Source organism: Betta splendens, chromosome 8 (assembly GCF_900634795.4).
Source record: "Betta splendens chromosome 8, fBetSpl5.4, whole genome shotgun sequence".
Lineage (NCBI taxonomy): Eukaryota > Metazoa > Chordata > Actinopteri > Anabantiformes > Osphronemidae > Betta > Betta splendens.
Genome location: NC_040888.2, coordinates 14,127,071 through 14,144,660, shown reverse-complemented (window position 1 = coordinate 14,144,660; position 17,590 = coordinate 14,127,071). Strand labels below are relative to the sequence as shown.

Genomic DNA, 17,590 nt, shown 5'->3' with positions numbered 1-17,590 from the left:
TATTTAATTAATATTTATAATTGCAGTGCAGTGATTGAACCAACGTGATCTAGTTGGGAAACCAGATGCACTGCTACTGTGTCACAATGTGAATGACTGAAACCATGTGTGTGTGTGTGTGTGTGTGTGTGTGTGTGTGTGTGTGTGTGTGTGTGTGTGTGTGTGTGTGTGTGTGTGTGTGTGTGGTAGAGTTATACAGAGAACAACAGCCCTATTGTACCTGAGTATACAGCTACTGTCTGAAGAGCTGATTTACTGATCTCCCTTCTCCATACAACAGATCATTTTACCGTGGGCATTGGGTGCAAAAGTGGCAGGCGTCTGGAGTAGACACACAGAATGTACTTTCCCTCAAAGACACTGGTTTAATTGACTCCAGGTCCTATGGTAGCAACTCCTGCAAAGATAGGTTCAGATATTGGATAGATGAAACTATGAGGGTACAGTCACTTGCACTTGCATGCTGGCATCACATGTTTTAACTGTCCTATAATATATAAATTATTCATACCATTTTTAATATTAATCTAGACCTGTATGGTAAAGAACTGATCCTTTTGCATAACTGGCATAAACAGGTTCTTGATTCTAACTTTATTGCAGCTTAAATAACAAATTGTTACGCTAGGCTTGGCAGTTTTATAAAGAACTATAAAACTGCAGTAAAATAGATTTATAGAACCTGCATCTTTATCCAACATGTCTTACCTAGACCCTCTCAATGAAACAAAGAGTGACTCAAGTTCTCAATTTTCAATCCGAGTAAGCCTCTTGACCTCAGCTGCTTCTATCTGGACTCTCTTCAGGGGTCACTCCCCAAAGCTCATTACTAAAGATGAAAGTCAACACTTTTGCTTTGCTTCTCACCTTTACCTGCTCATACGTCATGTGCTCCTTCACAAAAAAGAAAATTTGTTTAAAATGAAATAATACCATTGCAAATTTTTAGAATTGCAGCATATAAAATGTTGGATATTTGGACTTCTGCTGCAAGTCTAAACAAACTCATTTAAATGATGTAATTAATAAAAGAACAAATGCATAACTTTATAACTCAGTTTTGCATATAGACTGAACTGAAGAAAATATGCCCTCGACATACCATCCCCCCTGTGTTGGCAGTTTGCCCTGCGACCATAGTAGCATGCGCAGGGGGCCGAGAGTCCCCCAGTGGGCTGTGAAATGGATGGACGTGGATGAAAGAAAGAAAGAAAGAATGGCAAAAGAGATGATCCAGGAAAAAGTAAGATCAAGAGTGATTTGGAAGAAGCATGTGCATGGGAATTTGTGTTACCTAGTCCAAAAGGGGTTTGGGGAACAATTTGGATGAATGGACTGAAAAAGGCAGATGAGCATAGTGAAGGGAAAAACAGAGTGAGACATTGGGACAGAAGCGAGGGAGGAAGAAAGAAAGGGAAAGATGATGGATGCAGAGATTAGAAGAATGAAGGACAGAAAGGAAGAGAGAGATGTGAAGAGGGTTTGGGACAAATAAAGAATTTAATTGGGGATTAAAGAGAAAAGGGGAAGAAGAACATTTAGAATCGAAGAAAATCAGAAGAGCAGAAAAAGATGGAAAGAGAGGTGATGGATGGAAATGCTGGGGAGAAAGGAAAACAAGAGAGGACAAACAACAGCTACTCAGTGCATAATAGCCAGCGGACAGTAGGTCTGCTGTCAATCCATATTGTCAGATTACAATGTAATCCCATACTAACAAACACACACACACTAAGGCATCTAACTGGACCCTGTAGAGCTGAAGTAGAACAGCCAATGGTGAGCCAGAAATTTCCTGGCGAGTGCTGTTATAGTTGCCATGGCGATGGTTCCAGCAACACGAAGAAGAGAAAGCAGAGAAGGGAAGTGAGGAAAGATGTGATAAGAAGAGATGGGGGAGGAATAGAAAAAAAGTGAAATAAAATTGATACCAGATCGGGCGGGACCACGTCGGGTTTAGCGCCACACACACACACACACACACACACACACACACACACACACACACACACACACACACACACACACACACACGCTCACCACAAACACGAGCGTGTAGGGCCAAACCACATGTTCGCCATGTGTTATACAGCTGCATACAACCAACAGATCATACAAACAATGCTTCTCATTGGCTGGTGGACATTCACTGCTTCTCTTTGATTGGTTAATGTGCTGCAAAACAGCCGTGCGTAAAAAACCTGCTGTAGCAGTGGTATCAGAAGAGTTGACATAACACAACATGCACGTTGTGTGATACCATATAAACACACAGTGATTATCAGTCTTACTTTTTTACCTTAAAAGCAAAAAAACACAAAGCCACACTGTTACAGTTCTGTCCTCCAGCCTTCAGAGGCGCTGTTGTGTTTGTCTTGTCCCTGTCTGGTCATTATTGTCACCACTAATACCTGGTCTCCATATCTAAGTAGTTACGTACTGTAGTATGCATTGTTACCTGTTACTTTGCTTATCTGGAGCATTTACTTATATGTTACTTCATTAGTTTACTTAGCTGTTTGGTATGTATTTTGTTTGTTCCCTCTTACCTTTGTTCATGTCATCTCTATCTTTGGTTAGATATTTGTATATTTCCACTTGATTTGTTGGTATTTTTTAGTTTATGCATAATTTGTCCTGCAAGACAGTGATTTTTATTTCATACTTTTATGTTTGAGCTATTGTCCAGCAGTGCAGTGATTTTTCCCGTCCTCAGTTTCACTCTGTTTGTATTTATTATCTTTTATTCGATTTGATCTGTTTCGGTCTTGTGGGTCGTGCTTTTGGCTCCTCACTTTGTCAGTCTGGCTGCAGTCACTAAGTTGAACAGGCCTAGTAAGTTTTAGATTATGTCAGTCCTTTCTCTAACTTCTGTTCCTGTTCCTCTTCCAAACTGTCATTCAGTTAAAACAGGTAAACAAAACGAAAAAGAGAAATAACAAGAAGGCAGCTGTTGCTTTGGTAGAATCTTCTAGAATCCTTTATTTCCTTCTGTCGGCTCAGGAAATCCAGTTTCTGGCCCAGTTTGACATGACTAATCACCCTCACCAGCTCCTGACAGCAGCACGCTGCCAACCAGACTGATTCATTGAGCAGGCAGAGACACAGGGTTGGGGGTTGATGGGGCGATGGTGTGAGGGGTTGCACAGAGAGAAAACAGTGCAAAGGACAGAGCCTCTGGGAATTTATGATCTGTGTAACTGTACTAATAAATGTAAATGTACCCCCATATGCAACAAGACATGGTTCTTAGCGTAGCATTTAGATTAAATTACCTGTCAGCTGCCCGTTTTCTCATGATTAATCAAAGTCAATCAGAGACATAAACACGCATTTAGTCTGTCTCATGTTTATTTCATTTTATTAACTTCAGGCTTATATCTTAGAAGGATTAATTAAACCTGATTGATGAGTCATGAAGAGTCAAGACATTATGTAAAGAATCAATGTCTGCAGATTTTTGCATCAGCTCTGATAACTCTGTCCCACTCCCCAAAGAGTGAGAGAGGCTCTTTTGGTTGGCTGCAGGTGAAATCTGCTGATATCAAATCTGCCTGAACATTTACAGGTTAGAGTTTGTGCGACGTGAGGCATGGCAATAGAGTGCCTTTTTGCTCTACATTGCCTTGGTGTGTCTACCTCTAGCAAGCAAAAGGTGTTTCAATGTAAGGATGAGGATGTAACACACAAAGGGCAAGGTCCCATTCTGAACATGACACTTTATTCTGCCTGTTGAGATTTTCTTCTTCTTTCCCATTTTCCAAATGCTGCAGGCCTCACATTGACACTAGGGAACTCAGGTTACCCCAGCTGTTCCTGGGGTAAAACCTAAAGTCACGAGTTCAGAAATTTATTTAATGTATAATGTAATGTAATGTAATGTATTTTAAAACGGTTCAAGCCTTCTAGAGAGAGGTCTAATTTGTATACATGTATCACTCAGGCAGTTGAGAAGCCAAAGAAAACGGTGAAATATTGATGAGTTACGTGACAGGAAGAGCTTCAGCTCAGCCCCATGCTAAGCTATGAAGCTGGCAGCTCTGGTGCACCTGCAGCGTTCGCCTTACTCAAAAACCTAAGCAAACTAATTACAGACAAAAGGAATTGGTTCTATAAATGTTTGAAATGGTAGATGCAGAACAGTCTTAGCTCTAACGCGGTTCCTTGCAAATACAGATGTTTTGTTCATCATAGACACCGTTGTCTCCGGTTGTCTACTATCCTCTCAACAATTATTAAGATTTGCAGCTGTTTCCACAGACATGCTTCAAGGCTTACATATCTTCAAGCTGTAGCAACAGCTTTAACTAGCACACGTGCACCAGGTTGTTGCTCTGAGGACTTGTTACTAAGACCCCACAATGATAATGCGGCATGGGACACTTGTAATGCTCAGTGCATGACATCTTTTAAAGTGACTGAACAAAGGTTAAGGAGGCAGAGAGAGAGAGTTCACTGTCAGCACTGACTTTTAATAAAATTTATTTAAAATTTAAAATATTTCATAACAAAATCTGAGGTTTCTTAGGAGTAAGGAATCAACACATGTCATTTTGTGCAACACAACAAACACAAATGCAAAGTATTTGCGTTCCAGGCACATTTTAGGCATATTTTGCAAATCTGCTACTGTTGTGGCAGGAATCCAATATCAACATCTGTGCAACCAGTGGCTCGCACATGCACTGGCCAATGTAATAGGGTACATATACACACGCACGCACACACAGACTCAACATCTGTTCTGCTGGCCAGTCCCTTCTGGTCTTTGGTCACAGTCTTTGCATGAGGACGCACACAAGCACTCACACATGCACACACGTTATCAAAAATGCGGTTGTGCAGATATTTTGTTACACCAGAAGGTGATGTTACTGCGTACAGGAGCAGTAATGGACACATACCTTCTACAGAGGAGGTGGAAGCACACAGCTCAAGTATAAGATAATCACTTTACAAATCCATGTGTCATGGCAACAGTTTGGGGACTGGGTAAAAAAAAACATTTGGCATTTTGTGAATGTAACTCTAACCCTTTCTAAAACCAAACAACACAAGATTGAAGGAATATGCTTATAATGATGACATTGGTAATGCTACTGCAAGACTATAACACTGACTGAGTGCTTGTTGTTTGTTTTGTTTTGTTTTGTAATTAGTTGTAGATCTACTATACAATAAATGTCTGGGATGCTGGAGGACATCGTTGACTCTGAACACAACTGTTAGCTGAACCAGTTCTCTTGTTTTTTTCCTCATAAGAAACGACATATTTCACTTTACTGGCTTTGTGACATAAAATCATCCCATAATTCTTGAATCAAACAAGTTGAAGGAAAACCCAAATTTTTAAAAACTATCCACATTATAAGAGAATCAGCGAACCAGATTAACTTGACAGTATTTACTAAACTGGCCATACTTGACTACTCCGCAGCATTATTGTGCATTCCGGTCTAAATTAGTGAAAATTATAATACTAATAACTGGTAGAACCCAGAATGGACACAAACTCACTCACCTGACCTAATTTCATCAGCTGTTTAGCCCTATGTGTACAAATCTCTTTCTTTCTTTGTCTCTCTCTCTCTACAAATATATAGATATACAAGAATAGCAAGTGAGCAGATGTGATCATGGGTGCAGGTAAATTGTTGCAGCAATTTGAATTATACTGAATCCACTAGTGCTTGTGAATTCCTATGCTTGGTCCCTGGAAGTAGAACTGATAAGTACTGGGGAAGTATTTTATTTTTCGCAGTTTGTTTTTAGTTTTCTCCCGGAGGTTTGTTTGTTCATGGGGGTTCATTTATACTGTGGTTCAGAAGTATATGCTTTTGGCAAAACTGTGAAGCTTCACAATTATTTAATCACCTGAATGAGAAACTCAAGTTTGATGGCAATCAAATGTGAGTTTAATGTGAGTCTATCTGATCGTATTAATACAGGTTAATTGACATGTGTCATTGCTTAAATTAAGGTGATTAACCAAGAGCAAGAAGAGTAATAATTGAGGGTTACAAAAATCCAGAGTCTCACATACAGATAATTAAAGCCTGCTCACAACACTGAGCAGAGTTGCAAGAAGGAATGCACCACTGTCCATAAATATTATTACTGCCCTGCTAATGTTCAATTCAACTGGACCAGCCAGGTGAATTGTTCCTTGGAAGGAAAGCAGACAGTCTTGTCTTGAATGAGAAAACAGTACCTTCCCAACATTATTTTCTTGAGCCTATCCCAGCTGTCACTTAAGCACGAGAGCCACACAAGAAAGACTACCAATTACCTCTACAGGCAATTCAGAGTCTCCAGTAATCTGCATGCATTTGGACGCCGCTAAAGGCAGGGGTCCTCTTGAGTTGGAATCAGGGCTAGTAGCAGTCATTACCTCAAATGATTAAATTAAATACAGGATGCTGATCCTCCTTCCATCTGAACCTGTCCAAACTCAGTGTACGTTTTGTAAACAAGCTTGTACTTTTTCATATTACTGTGGAATCTGCACATGTTGTGCTAAACCTGATTCATATCAGGCTTGTGGATTTTGATCCAGAGATTATCTGTCTTGTTCTGTGTTCTTGTGTGGCAATTTGAGCATCCTTACAGTAGTATACACTCTATAGTATATAGTGGACTTTTACAAACGTTTGTGCTGTATTTATCATAGCAACTGCAACTTACTAAATATTCCCATCCATGTCATAGACCTAAGGGTGTGTCAGTGTACAACACATTTTCCCAAGCCCTAAGCCTGAACCCAAACTGTGTAACAGCCCTGTTTTTAGTGGCCACTCAGATAGAGAGCACCGGCATTCATTCAGATCTGGAGGCTGTGCTAAATGTATTCTCTGTGGGTGTAGGCAGAATGTAAAGGGTAGAGCTCCTGTGGAGTACAGTGAAGCCATGTCCAGACCATGTTAGTTTTAGTTTAAGACGTGAGCCTTAAGAAATGCATCATTTCCCGTCTTTATTGGCTTCTCAAACATTAATTTGAAGCAGTAACAACACACTCAGTGTTTTCAATTCACAGCGGAAACATCCTAAGGGGTTATGAAGTAGCACAGTCACACTGTGCAACAGCTAACACACACCGATACACACATTTACACTAACTAACACACACCTGCCTACAGTAATATGTAGGTGTGTGTTAGTTGCAAAGGTGCATGCAGCTGCTGTATGCGCTAAAGATTCTCCAATGACATGGCTCAGCTGTCATTTCCTGTACAGCTGAGATCCAGTGTGTGTGTCTGTATTTAAAAGTGACAACTTTTATTATACCATTATGACACACACACACACACACACACACACACACACACAAACACACACACACAGCACACACACACAGATCATGTAAATCCCCTCAGTCTGTACCTCTCTGTGCCAGTCCTGTGATGATGGTGGGGGAGAACTGTGACTGTGTTATTGTGTGACTGTGTGTATAAGCCAGCACGGTAGATGCTTAATATAATCTTAATAATCAGAGGAAAAGGGTCTCCCCCTGCCCCCACTTTGTAGCTTGTCTTTATATCAGAACTAAACCTCTTACTCCCCCATGCCCACCAATCCCATCACACATTGTGATACAGGATAAAAAGGGGAAATCTGTCCAGAGTCTATAACAAGTCTATAGCAAAGCAACACTAGACTAGACTAGACTAGATTAGACTAGACATTATAGTAGAATAGAATAGAATAGAATATGTGGCACTGCTTTATTTCTGTCCCATTGCTATGCTGTTCTCCTTTCTCATCGCCTCTGCCTTTAATTTCCCTTTCTTTGCTTCTTCATCTCACTGTTTACCTTCCCTTCCACCTCCTGTTTCGTTCCTTCTGCTGTTTCCTCTGCTCTGTCATTCTCTCTGATTTGTCATTGTCTGCTTTTTCTGCACTTTTCTATTCTGTCAGTCTCTGTCAGACTTCCATGGCTTTTCCTTTGTTTTTATTTTCCTTTCCTTCCTTTAGAGATAAACCCTTCCCTCGCTCTCATCTCCTGACCTCATCTTGTCCCTGAACTTGCCACTGACCCATTAGACTATGTGGATGTTATTTTTGGTGCAGCACATTGTGCAGATGAGTAAGTGTGTGTGCATGCGGGTGGGTGTGCACAGCAGTCAACTATCTGAATAACGGTGAGGTGGGGCTAACACTGTGCTCCCTCCATTTCGTCACAATGTTCCCTTTTCCTTAATTTCATCATTTTCAGTCTTTCATCACTGAGCAAGCTATCGCTCCGTATCTCCTTTTTCTCTTTCCTGCCTTAACATTACATCTTCCTCAAAGCAAAAATGTCCCTCTACCTCTCTCTCTCTCTCTCTTTTCCCCATCTGTTCTGTAATTCAAACACGCAGACAGCAGGAGACGGGAGTGATGATGTTTGGAGGGAAATGGAAGAAAGACCCTCATGAAACAACTTCAAGATAATAGTTAATGCAAAACAACTGGAGATGTTAGTACATGTGTCCAAATGAGTAAATGCAGAATCAGCCAAACATTACTTGTATAGAATAGATGTACAATAGACGTGACCACAGAAAGATGTTAGTTAATTTACTTTAGTTTAGGGAACTAAACTCTCAAAATACGTAAAATAAATTTTTTCTTTTTCTACTATTCTATGTTTCATCAAGTTCATTAAGCAAGCACCCCTTTGTCTTTTTAAATGTTTTAAAATACATTTAAAGGCATACTTTTTAGAAGAACCTCAATACAAATATTTTTGTATTGTTTTTTACATGGAAATGCTAAGCTAATTTATGGGTTTCATTTCATTTTAGGTATGATCCCTCAGCCACTCAGTCTCATAACTACTGTTACGGGCGAGGGTCAAACTAGACTTCACGAGATTCTAAAACACGCTCCTTAAGCGGGGAGACAAACTACAATGGCCTACAAACTGAACTGGAGGGAGGACCCAAATGCACGACCCACAGACAGGACTGACAATAAGTGATTTAATAAATAAATAGAACATACAGACTGAGAACAATACAAACTAAGGACGCTGTGACTGCAGGATAAGCCAGAAACAAAAATGCAAACTAACACATATAACTCACAGGTAAAACAAAAGATCACTGCAGAGCAGGAAACTAAGTAGCCATACTAAAACACAAAACAAGCAAACAACAGTATCCAACACAAACAGTGAACAAACACTTAAACCTGGACAGAGCACAAGAGCACGATGACACTGCAACACGTAACAAGTAACCCATAACCAGTAACAAGTAACACGTAACGAGTAACGAGTAATGCACCAACAAAGACTGTACCCAAACCAGAAACTTAAATACTTACTAAAACAGGTGATTCTAATTAACCTAATAACAGGACATGACAGGAAATGAAAAAACAAAGAACCAACCAAGAGGGCCTTAATGCCACGTGAGCCAGAGTGCCCTCTGGCTGTCTGGAAGCTGACTCACAACAGAGCCCCCCTCTCAAAGCCGGCTCCCAGACGGCAAACTTGCACGAACCAGACGAGCCGGGCGGGCGGAGGGAGGCGAGGAGGCGGGACAAACAAAACCACTTGTTTTGTACACTTGTTTGATCAAAACATAACCCCACTAACGTAACTCCCAATAGTCAAACAAGTCCCAAAACAAACTAAGGTAGTCCACAAATAACGAGTCCTCCACCAGTCTCATGGTGGGTGCCAACGAGGCAGGGTCCAACCCAGCAGCCGCTGGGAGTCAACTGGCACTCCTGGTGCCCCTGAACACGGGCCCAGCTCCCTGGTTGGGCGTCGACGGTAGAGGCAGAGCCAGCGTAGCAGCGGGTGATTATGGCGGCAAGGCAACCAGTCCGGTGGCATAGCCCCCATGAGCCCTAAGGCCCCTTGTGGACCACCGCGACGACAAACGGGAACCAGCGGCGTCCTCCCTGGACCACCGCGACGACAAACGGGAACCAGCGGCGTCCTCCCTGGACCACCGCGACGACAAACGGGAACCAGCGGCGTCCTCCCTGGACCACCGCGACGACAAACGGGAACCAGCGGCGTCCTCCCTGGACCACCGCGACGACAAACGGGAACCAGCGGCGTCCTCCCTGGACCACCGCGACGACAAACGGGAACCAGCGGCGTCCTCCCTGGACCACCGCGACGACAAACGGGAACCAGCGGCGTCCTCCCTGGATCACCGCGACGACAAACGGGAACCAGCGGCGTCCTCCCTGGATCACCGCGACGACAAACGGGAACCAGCGGCGTCCTCCCTGGACCACCGCGACGACAAACGGGAACCAGCGGCGTCCTCCCTGGACCACCGCGACGACAAACGGGAACCAGCGGCGTCCTCCTTGGACCACCGCGACGAACAGGAACCAGCGGCGTCTTCCATGGACCACCGCGACGAACAGGAACCAGCGGCGTCCTCCATGGACCACCGCGACGAACAGGAACCAGCGGCGTCCTCCATGGACCACCGCGACGAACAGGAACCAGGGGCGTCCTCCATGGACCACCGCGACGAACAGGAACCAGCGGCGTCCTCCATGGACCACCGCGACGAACAGGAACCAGGGGCGTCCTCCATGGACCACCGCGACGAACAGGAACCAGGGGCGTCCTCCATGGACCACCGCGACGAACAGGAACCAGGGGCGTCCTCCATGGACCACCGCGACGAACAGGAACCAGCGGCGTCCTCCTTGGACCACCGCGACGAACAGGAACCAGCGGCGTCCTCCATGGACCACCGCGACGAACAGGAACCAGGGCGTCCTCCATGGACCACCGCGACGAACAGGAACCAGGGGCGTCCTCCATGGACCACCGCAACGAACAGGAACCAGGGGCGTCCTCCTTGGACCACCGCAACGAAACGTGGCCTCCACTGGACCACCAGGAACCTCAAGGGTCAAACTTGGCTTGGCGACAGGAACCTCACGCCGTGCTGCCATCTGGGAAACAAGAAGCAGCCCCACCCTCAGAGAAGCGCCCTTCTTGGAGGGCAGACGTGGAGCCGGAACCAGAGCCAGAGACGAAACCAGACGTGGAGCCGGAACCGGAGACGAAACCAGACGTGGAGCCGGAACCCAACACAACGAGGTGAAGGCAACAGCTGATGTGCTGTTGCGCTGGATCGCACTGAACGGCGCCACCACCTTATGGCACCATGGTGCAGGTACTGGGAAGTTCGGCTGCGGCGTTAACGTTCCACGCCGAGGGGCCGAAACCAGAACCAGATGTTGTGCAACGGGACTGCCCCGCTGTATTTCCACGCCCTGCGTCTCCTCCAAACGCTGGGGCTGTGGAGTTGGCACATCAGTAGTGAACTGCTGATCTGCACACGTCGACGCTTCCTCCTTGAAGTGCCTTGGTGCAGGTGTAGGAGTCTGAACAGCGGCATCCTCACGCTGTGACTCCCCATCCAGTGCTCCCTCCCAAGAGCGCTGGGTAAGAGGGTCTCCCGCTGACACGGTTGCCGGCCGACGGCCAGCGGGCTCCGACACTTGGTCCTCCAAGTGCCGGTCTGGAGGAGCGAGAACAGCAGCCCTCCATTGCTGTCTCGTCGAGCGCAGCGTCTTCCGCCTTGAACGCTGACGTCTCGGGGGCTGTGCAACAGACGCAGTGAAGTTCGTTGTGCGAGCCGAATCAGGGACGCCCATCTTTGCGCCAACCCACGAGCTGGAGATGAGCGACTGTCCATGGAAGTCTGAGGACCCGGTACAAAAACGAACCTCCGAGTCTGGAAGAGGGGGGCGAAGTAGTGCGCGTTGTAGCTCATCGCGCATCGCACCCACCTCCACCCACAGCTTTGCCACACCCGGGAACTCAAACAACCAGGGTTCCTCCCACAAAATGTCATCCAGCAGCTCGACTGCAACTAACCTGGCCTCCAGCCTAGGAGCTTCAGTGGCTGCTTTCAATATGACCCCGTAGCGCATCAAAAAGTGTGGGGACAGATCTGGTCTTGCTGGATCCATGGCACTGAACTTGAACTGGTTACACACACACAGACAAACTAAACAAGTTGTACAAGCACGAAAATAAGACAAGCACCCAGTGAACACAAACACACAGCCTCACAAACAAGACAAGCTATAGTGCTAACATAGACTACCCCTACAGTAGCGCTCCACTACACTAACCGGGGAAAAACAAAAAGAAAAGGGTCGGCTGGGTCCAAATGGTTGGTGCATTCTGTTACGGGCGAGGGTCAAACTAGACTTCACGAGATTCTAAAACACGCTCCTTAAGTGGGGAGACAAACTACAATGGCCTACAAACTGAACTGGAGGGAGGACCCAAATGCACGACCCACAGACAGGACTGACAATAAGTGATTTAATAAATAAATAGAACATACAGACTGAGAACAATACAAACTAAGGACGCAGCGACTGCAGGATAAGCCAGAAACAAAAATGCAAACTAACACATACAACTCACAGGTAAACTAAAGATCACTGCAGAGCAGGAAACTAAGTAGCCATACTAAAACACAAAACATGCAAACAACAGTATCCAACACAAACAGTGAACAAACACTCAAACCTGGACAGAGCACAAGAGCACAATGACACTGCAACACGTAACAAGTAACCCATAACGAGTAATGAGTAATGCACCAACAAAGACTGTACCCAAACCAGAAACTTAAATACTTACTAAAACAGGTGATTCTAATTAACCTAATAACAGGACATGACATGACAGGAAATGAAAAAACAAAGAACCAACCAAGAGGGCCTTAATGCCACGTGAGCCAGAGTGCCCTCTGGCTGTCTGGAAGCTGACTCACAACAACTACAGCCAGTTTAGAATCTTTAATTAACAATCTTCACATCTTTGGAAGTAAACTGTAATACTTAGTACTCCCCACAGGAATCAAACTTAGGTCCTGACCACTACACCACTTTAATGTCCACACAGAGAGAAAGAGAGAGAGAGAGAGAGAGAGAGAGAGAGAGAGAGAGAGACAGCAGCAGGAGTTGAGTTCAATGACAGGAGAGGAAGGAGGCAGGCGTGGTGATGGAAGCATTTATCAGTCTCTCATGGCAGTAAACAGAGAGGGTGGGCTACACCACCGCCCTGATGCGCGAACACTGAAGCAGCCCATTAACAAACACAGACCTCAGGTCACACTCATGGTTTGCTCCATGTGTACACTGACACACACACACACACACACACACACACACACACACACACAAACACAAGTTGATTGACTGATGATGGCTCTTTCCAGACGTAGCCAGATGTGTGCGTGCGTGGGTGGGTGCGTGCGTGCGTGCGTGCGTGCGGGCGTGCGGGCGGTTGTGCGGGCGTGCGTGCGTGTCTGGTTGTGTGGTTGTGTGTGTGCATGAGTGATACAGGTGAATATGTGCAGACTGTGTGTCTGGACAAGTAGGAGTAAATGAGTTACAGCTGGGCAGAACCTTTGCTAGGGCTGGCTTCGCACAAACATACAGGTCACATCCCATCCACCCATTACCACCACAAACCAGACACACACGCACACACATACACACACATGAGCTGTGAGCTCTGTGTTTGATGCTAGGTGACAAACAGGTCTGTGTTAACATCAGCCTGGTGGTAGACTTCCTTGCTGTTTGTCTGGGACTCTCAGCTCCACTCTGTCATTATTTCCTTACTCCTTCTGCCCTGTTTGTTTTTTCTGACAGGACCGGCCCACAACCCTCTGCACCCAACATCATTTCAGTCCACCCCCCCAATCGCTCTTTGCTTTTGACATCCACAAGCGAAATTACATAAGGCTTATTAATATGTGTGTTGCACAAAGTGGGTTCTGTGATGGGGTGAGCTCCCAGTTGCACAACTGATATGGTTCTGAAGAGAAGCTACTAAAGCAGTGCTGAGCTGAGGTAGACAGTTATCCTATTGTAATTCAAGATGCATGTACATTTCATTTGCATGTGTCATGTAAAACTCCAGATGCACTATTAAATGTTCTGGTCAGTGGATGAAAAATATTTATTCAGGAGTGGTGGAGGCTTGTGTCCCTCTATAGTAGCCCCTATAGTAGCCTTGACTTTTCAACAAGCAGTCTGAATGATGCTCGTAGGATTCACAGAGATTATTCAGAGCAAAAGTAACTCTGTAATTAAAGTCTCATTTGAAAATCTCTAGCTCTATTACAGTTAAAAATTCACTTATTATTCTCTTGATCTCACTTCATCTACACCCACACAGCAAACACAATGTCACAATTATTTCTTGTTATTCAGATTTTTTGCATTTTATTTATTCAGCTGCTTGCACATTTCTTTTATATAATTTTATTGATTAATAAATGAAATAATAGATACAGAATGAAGCATTTTGTTTCAGAATGCAAAAGGAATTCTGTTTTGATAATGTACTTATTTTGCACACTGAATATAACAATTATGAGCCTATTTACTGTAAAAGATAACTGAACTCATGTTAAAAAGTTTTTAACATTTATAAATGCACTAACTGAATGTGAGATGAGTTACATTTATATAAGTGTGCATACTGTAAATATGCAGTGCACTGTAGCAGCAGCAGTAATTCCTCTGGGTTGCTTCAGTTGCTATCTCTATGCATTGAAGTCTACTAAGGATTAGCTCAAATGTGGTGCACACTGCTGCGAGCCACTGGCTTCAGAAATCTGCTGGAGTGTGTTCTCTTCATTTGACGCACTAAACATTACTGTGAAAGGAACTTCCAGTTGAAGTGCACTTCAGTGTAGCCTAAAGGTTGTTTTGTGCCCTTGTATATAATGTACTCCTGTCGGGCCCACTATTTTGGGGCACTACCTGTATGTGCTGGTCTCTCTTGGTGGCAGTGGATGCCTGTATTTTTGCACTAAAGTCTTTAAATAAAGGGGTTTCCTGCTGTAGCCTGCAGACTGGTTCCATGCCTGTCTACAGTCACTGCACCCCACTGATTGCCACAAACTGTTTTGAGGCCATGAGCTGTACTTCACAGATACCTGCGGAGAGGGGTTTGCCATCTGTGCTATAGTTAGTGTTGTACATACCAAAGTTAAAATCAAGACTGATGTTTTGCTCTTTTTAAATGCTTACCCAAATCTTAACATACATACAAGAAAACACTCATTCATACTAGTGCAACTCTCTCTGCTAACGTTCCCACCCTCAATCCTAGTTTTAAAAAATTGAGGCCAATTGTGAAAGATCCAACTAGACCAGCTCGTGCATAGGTGCCTCAGAGATTACCCAGAATAACCAGAAACACCCATGTGGGTCTCTGAAATACTGTGGTTATAGCCACACAAACATTTGGAAGATAAATGATACTCTCACTCTTTGCACTGTAAACAAGTTTAGACAGAACTCATTATGCAGTCACCACACACAAAAAAGACCCTTATTTGTAATACTGGATACTTTTATTGAAATGAGATCCACCTGCTGTGGAGTTTAGTGTGAGCACCATGTCTGATATTGTAAACCTGACTAACTGGAACAATTTTAGCAATTGGATAATGAGCAGAGCCAATTAAGGGCAAGTCAAAAGCTAATATAGCTCCTAAAAAATATGTGATATATTCAATGCTTTTATAAAATTAATTACTGGGCTGTAATGTTTTAAATCTCATCTGCTGAAATTGTAATTCCTTCTGTAAGATGCGTAAGACTTCACTCCACCCCTACCCCTCAACAACTATATCACCGTTACATATCAGCATCAGTATGGCAGCTACCAGCCTCTACACATGGATCATTCTGCAGCTCTCTCTGGCTGTACTGCATTGCCCACACATTAGAGTGGGTTGTGGACGTGAAACATTGTTGAAGGCTGTACATCGCCTACAGAAAACAAACACGCAGTGAAAGCCACAGAAGCAGAACAGACACAAATGGGATAAAATGCAAACACTCGCTGTGTGCGTTGTGTTTGACATTGAACCCTAACAAACACAAGGCCACCAGTGTCATCTCTCACTTATGAGACAGGGTCACAACTCTCTTTCCCCACATCTCCTCCACCCTCAGCTGCAGTGCACTCAGGGGTCTCAATATGTGCTGTCTGTGTCTCCTCTCACTCCACTGATCTTCTCTAATACACCCTGATGCAAGAAACCGCTCCTCTCTGAATCTCTCTCCCTCTCTCGGCTCTAAGCTTTTCACCTTCCTCAATCACACACACATACATGAACACACATCACCAGTCAGGCCTTATACATGCAATAGAATAGAATAGAATAGAATAGAATAGAATAGAATAGAATAGAATAGAATAGAATATCTTACTTGCTTTCCCTGGCCGGGGCCTTTGCAGCAGCTTCTGCACGGTGAGCAGATCCTCGGTCTTCACCGCCTGCAGCAGTTCTTGGTCCTTCCCCATCTTATGCTTTGAGCCGCTCTACTCCCGCAGCATCCTCCGACACAGCGGCGCTTCAGCACAGCCTCACCACGCGGAGGGTGCGTCTACCGCGGGCACGAACAGCCTCCCTCCTCCCCCGTTATCCCCGACTACAGAGGAGTCCCCCTCGAGCTGTGGTGGTATGATGGGATAAAAGAGACACAGAGAGGGGGAAGAGGGGGGGCGGACAGGGAGAAGGGGATGGAGAGATGCTCTCAGGTTCCCCCGCTTGAAGTGCAGCGCAGCTGGATGGAAACGGCACCGGGGCTGCTGGGCCGCTCTCAGTTCCAGTTACAGCACACAGGCGTCGCGTGCGCGATGATTTGAAAGCAAGCAAATCGTTCCTACGGTTTGCTCGTGCTTCTCATTTGTAATAACGACAAGCGCCGAATGTGTTTCCTTTGCAGTCGCGCTTCAAAACAACGATTAACCGAACGTCACAGAGTACCGGACCGAGACGATGTAGCCTCACTCGTTAGACACTGTGCGAATGACTGAGCTTTAAAAAACAAGGTGCGATCGGTGTCCGTTCGTCTCGAGGTTATTCCGCTAATATCTCGTGCTCTGCGTCGTAAAAACACAATCCAGTGCTGCTCCCGCTGCAGCCATCGCTCCGCATGCGCTCGGGTCTGTATTTGGTAGCGATTTTCTCCTCGTGGGGGTAGAGAGGGGGCACGTACACGCGCCCGCGCGCTCTACAGCTGGCCCAGCTCGTACCGCTAAATGGCTCGTGCTGCAACTTGGGGGCGGACCTGAAGCGCGGCGCTCTCCCGCCTCCCTTCTCATCTCTCCCCGACTCTGTTTCTATGGCGCTCTGCCTTCGCAACACGGAGAAGCTGGAGAGCCTGATGTACATCTGCTGCTGGAGATGCGGAAATAGTAAATGGATTCAACTCTGTCCTTTTTGGCTCGCAATTAGCTACATTTGCTTTACAGTTTTTCCTCACATGATGTCGGACTTTGATTTAGTATTTTACAATAACTAAGGCTAATGCATAACGCCTCGTCAGCAGGGATGTAGCTAGTAATTAGAGTTACCCGGGTCGATAGGGCCCCCCTCCACCCTTTTCTGGGAAAAAACATTAGATGGCATGGCGAGCAAGCATATAAAAAGGTAAATAAATCCTGTGAGGATGGAAATGTTCACAATATTAGTGTTAATGTAATTAGTTGAAACACATGACACAGAATGCAATAAAAATATAAGTATTTAGGAAAATACAGATGTGTTGAAAGGTTCCAATAAACAACAGT

General features: G+C 44.9%; 1 protein-coding gene across 7 annotated transcripts in view; it reads right to left on the bottom strand.

Moving 5' to 3' along the window:
* Positions 1 to 17,126, bottom strand: part of caskin1 (CASK interacting protein 1) — a 64,975-nt gene extending 47,849 nt beyond the window's left edge. For 2 of the 7 annotated variants that reach the window (XM_029157734.3, XM_029157736.3), the window contains exon 1: positions 16,225 to 17,125. In XM_029157734.3, coding sequence (XP_029013567.1) covers positions 16,225 to 16,318 — 94 coding nt within the window. In that variant the 5' untranslated portion in view covers positions 16,319 to 17,125. Of the gene's footprint in view, positions 1 to 16,224 lie in introns of all 7 variants that reach the window. The other 5 variants (XM_029157733.3, XM_029157737.3, XM_029157738.3 and 2 more) reach the window with 5 other exon arrangements.
* Between the last annotated feature and the right edge of the window lie 464 nt (positions 17,127 to 17,590).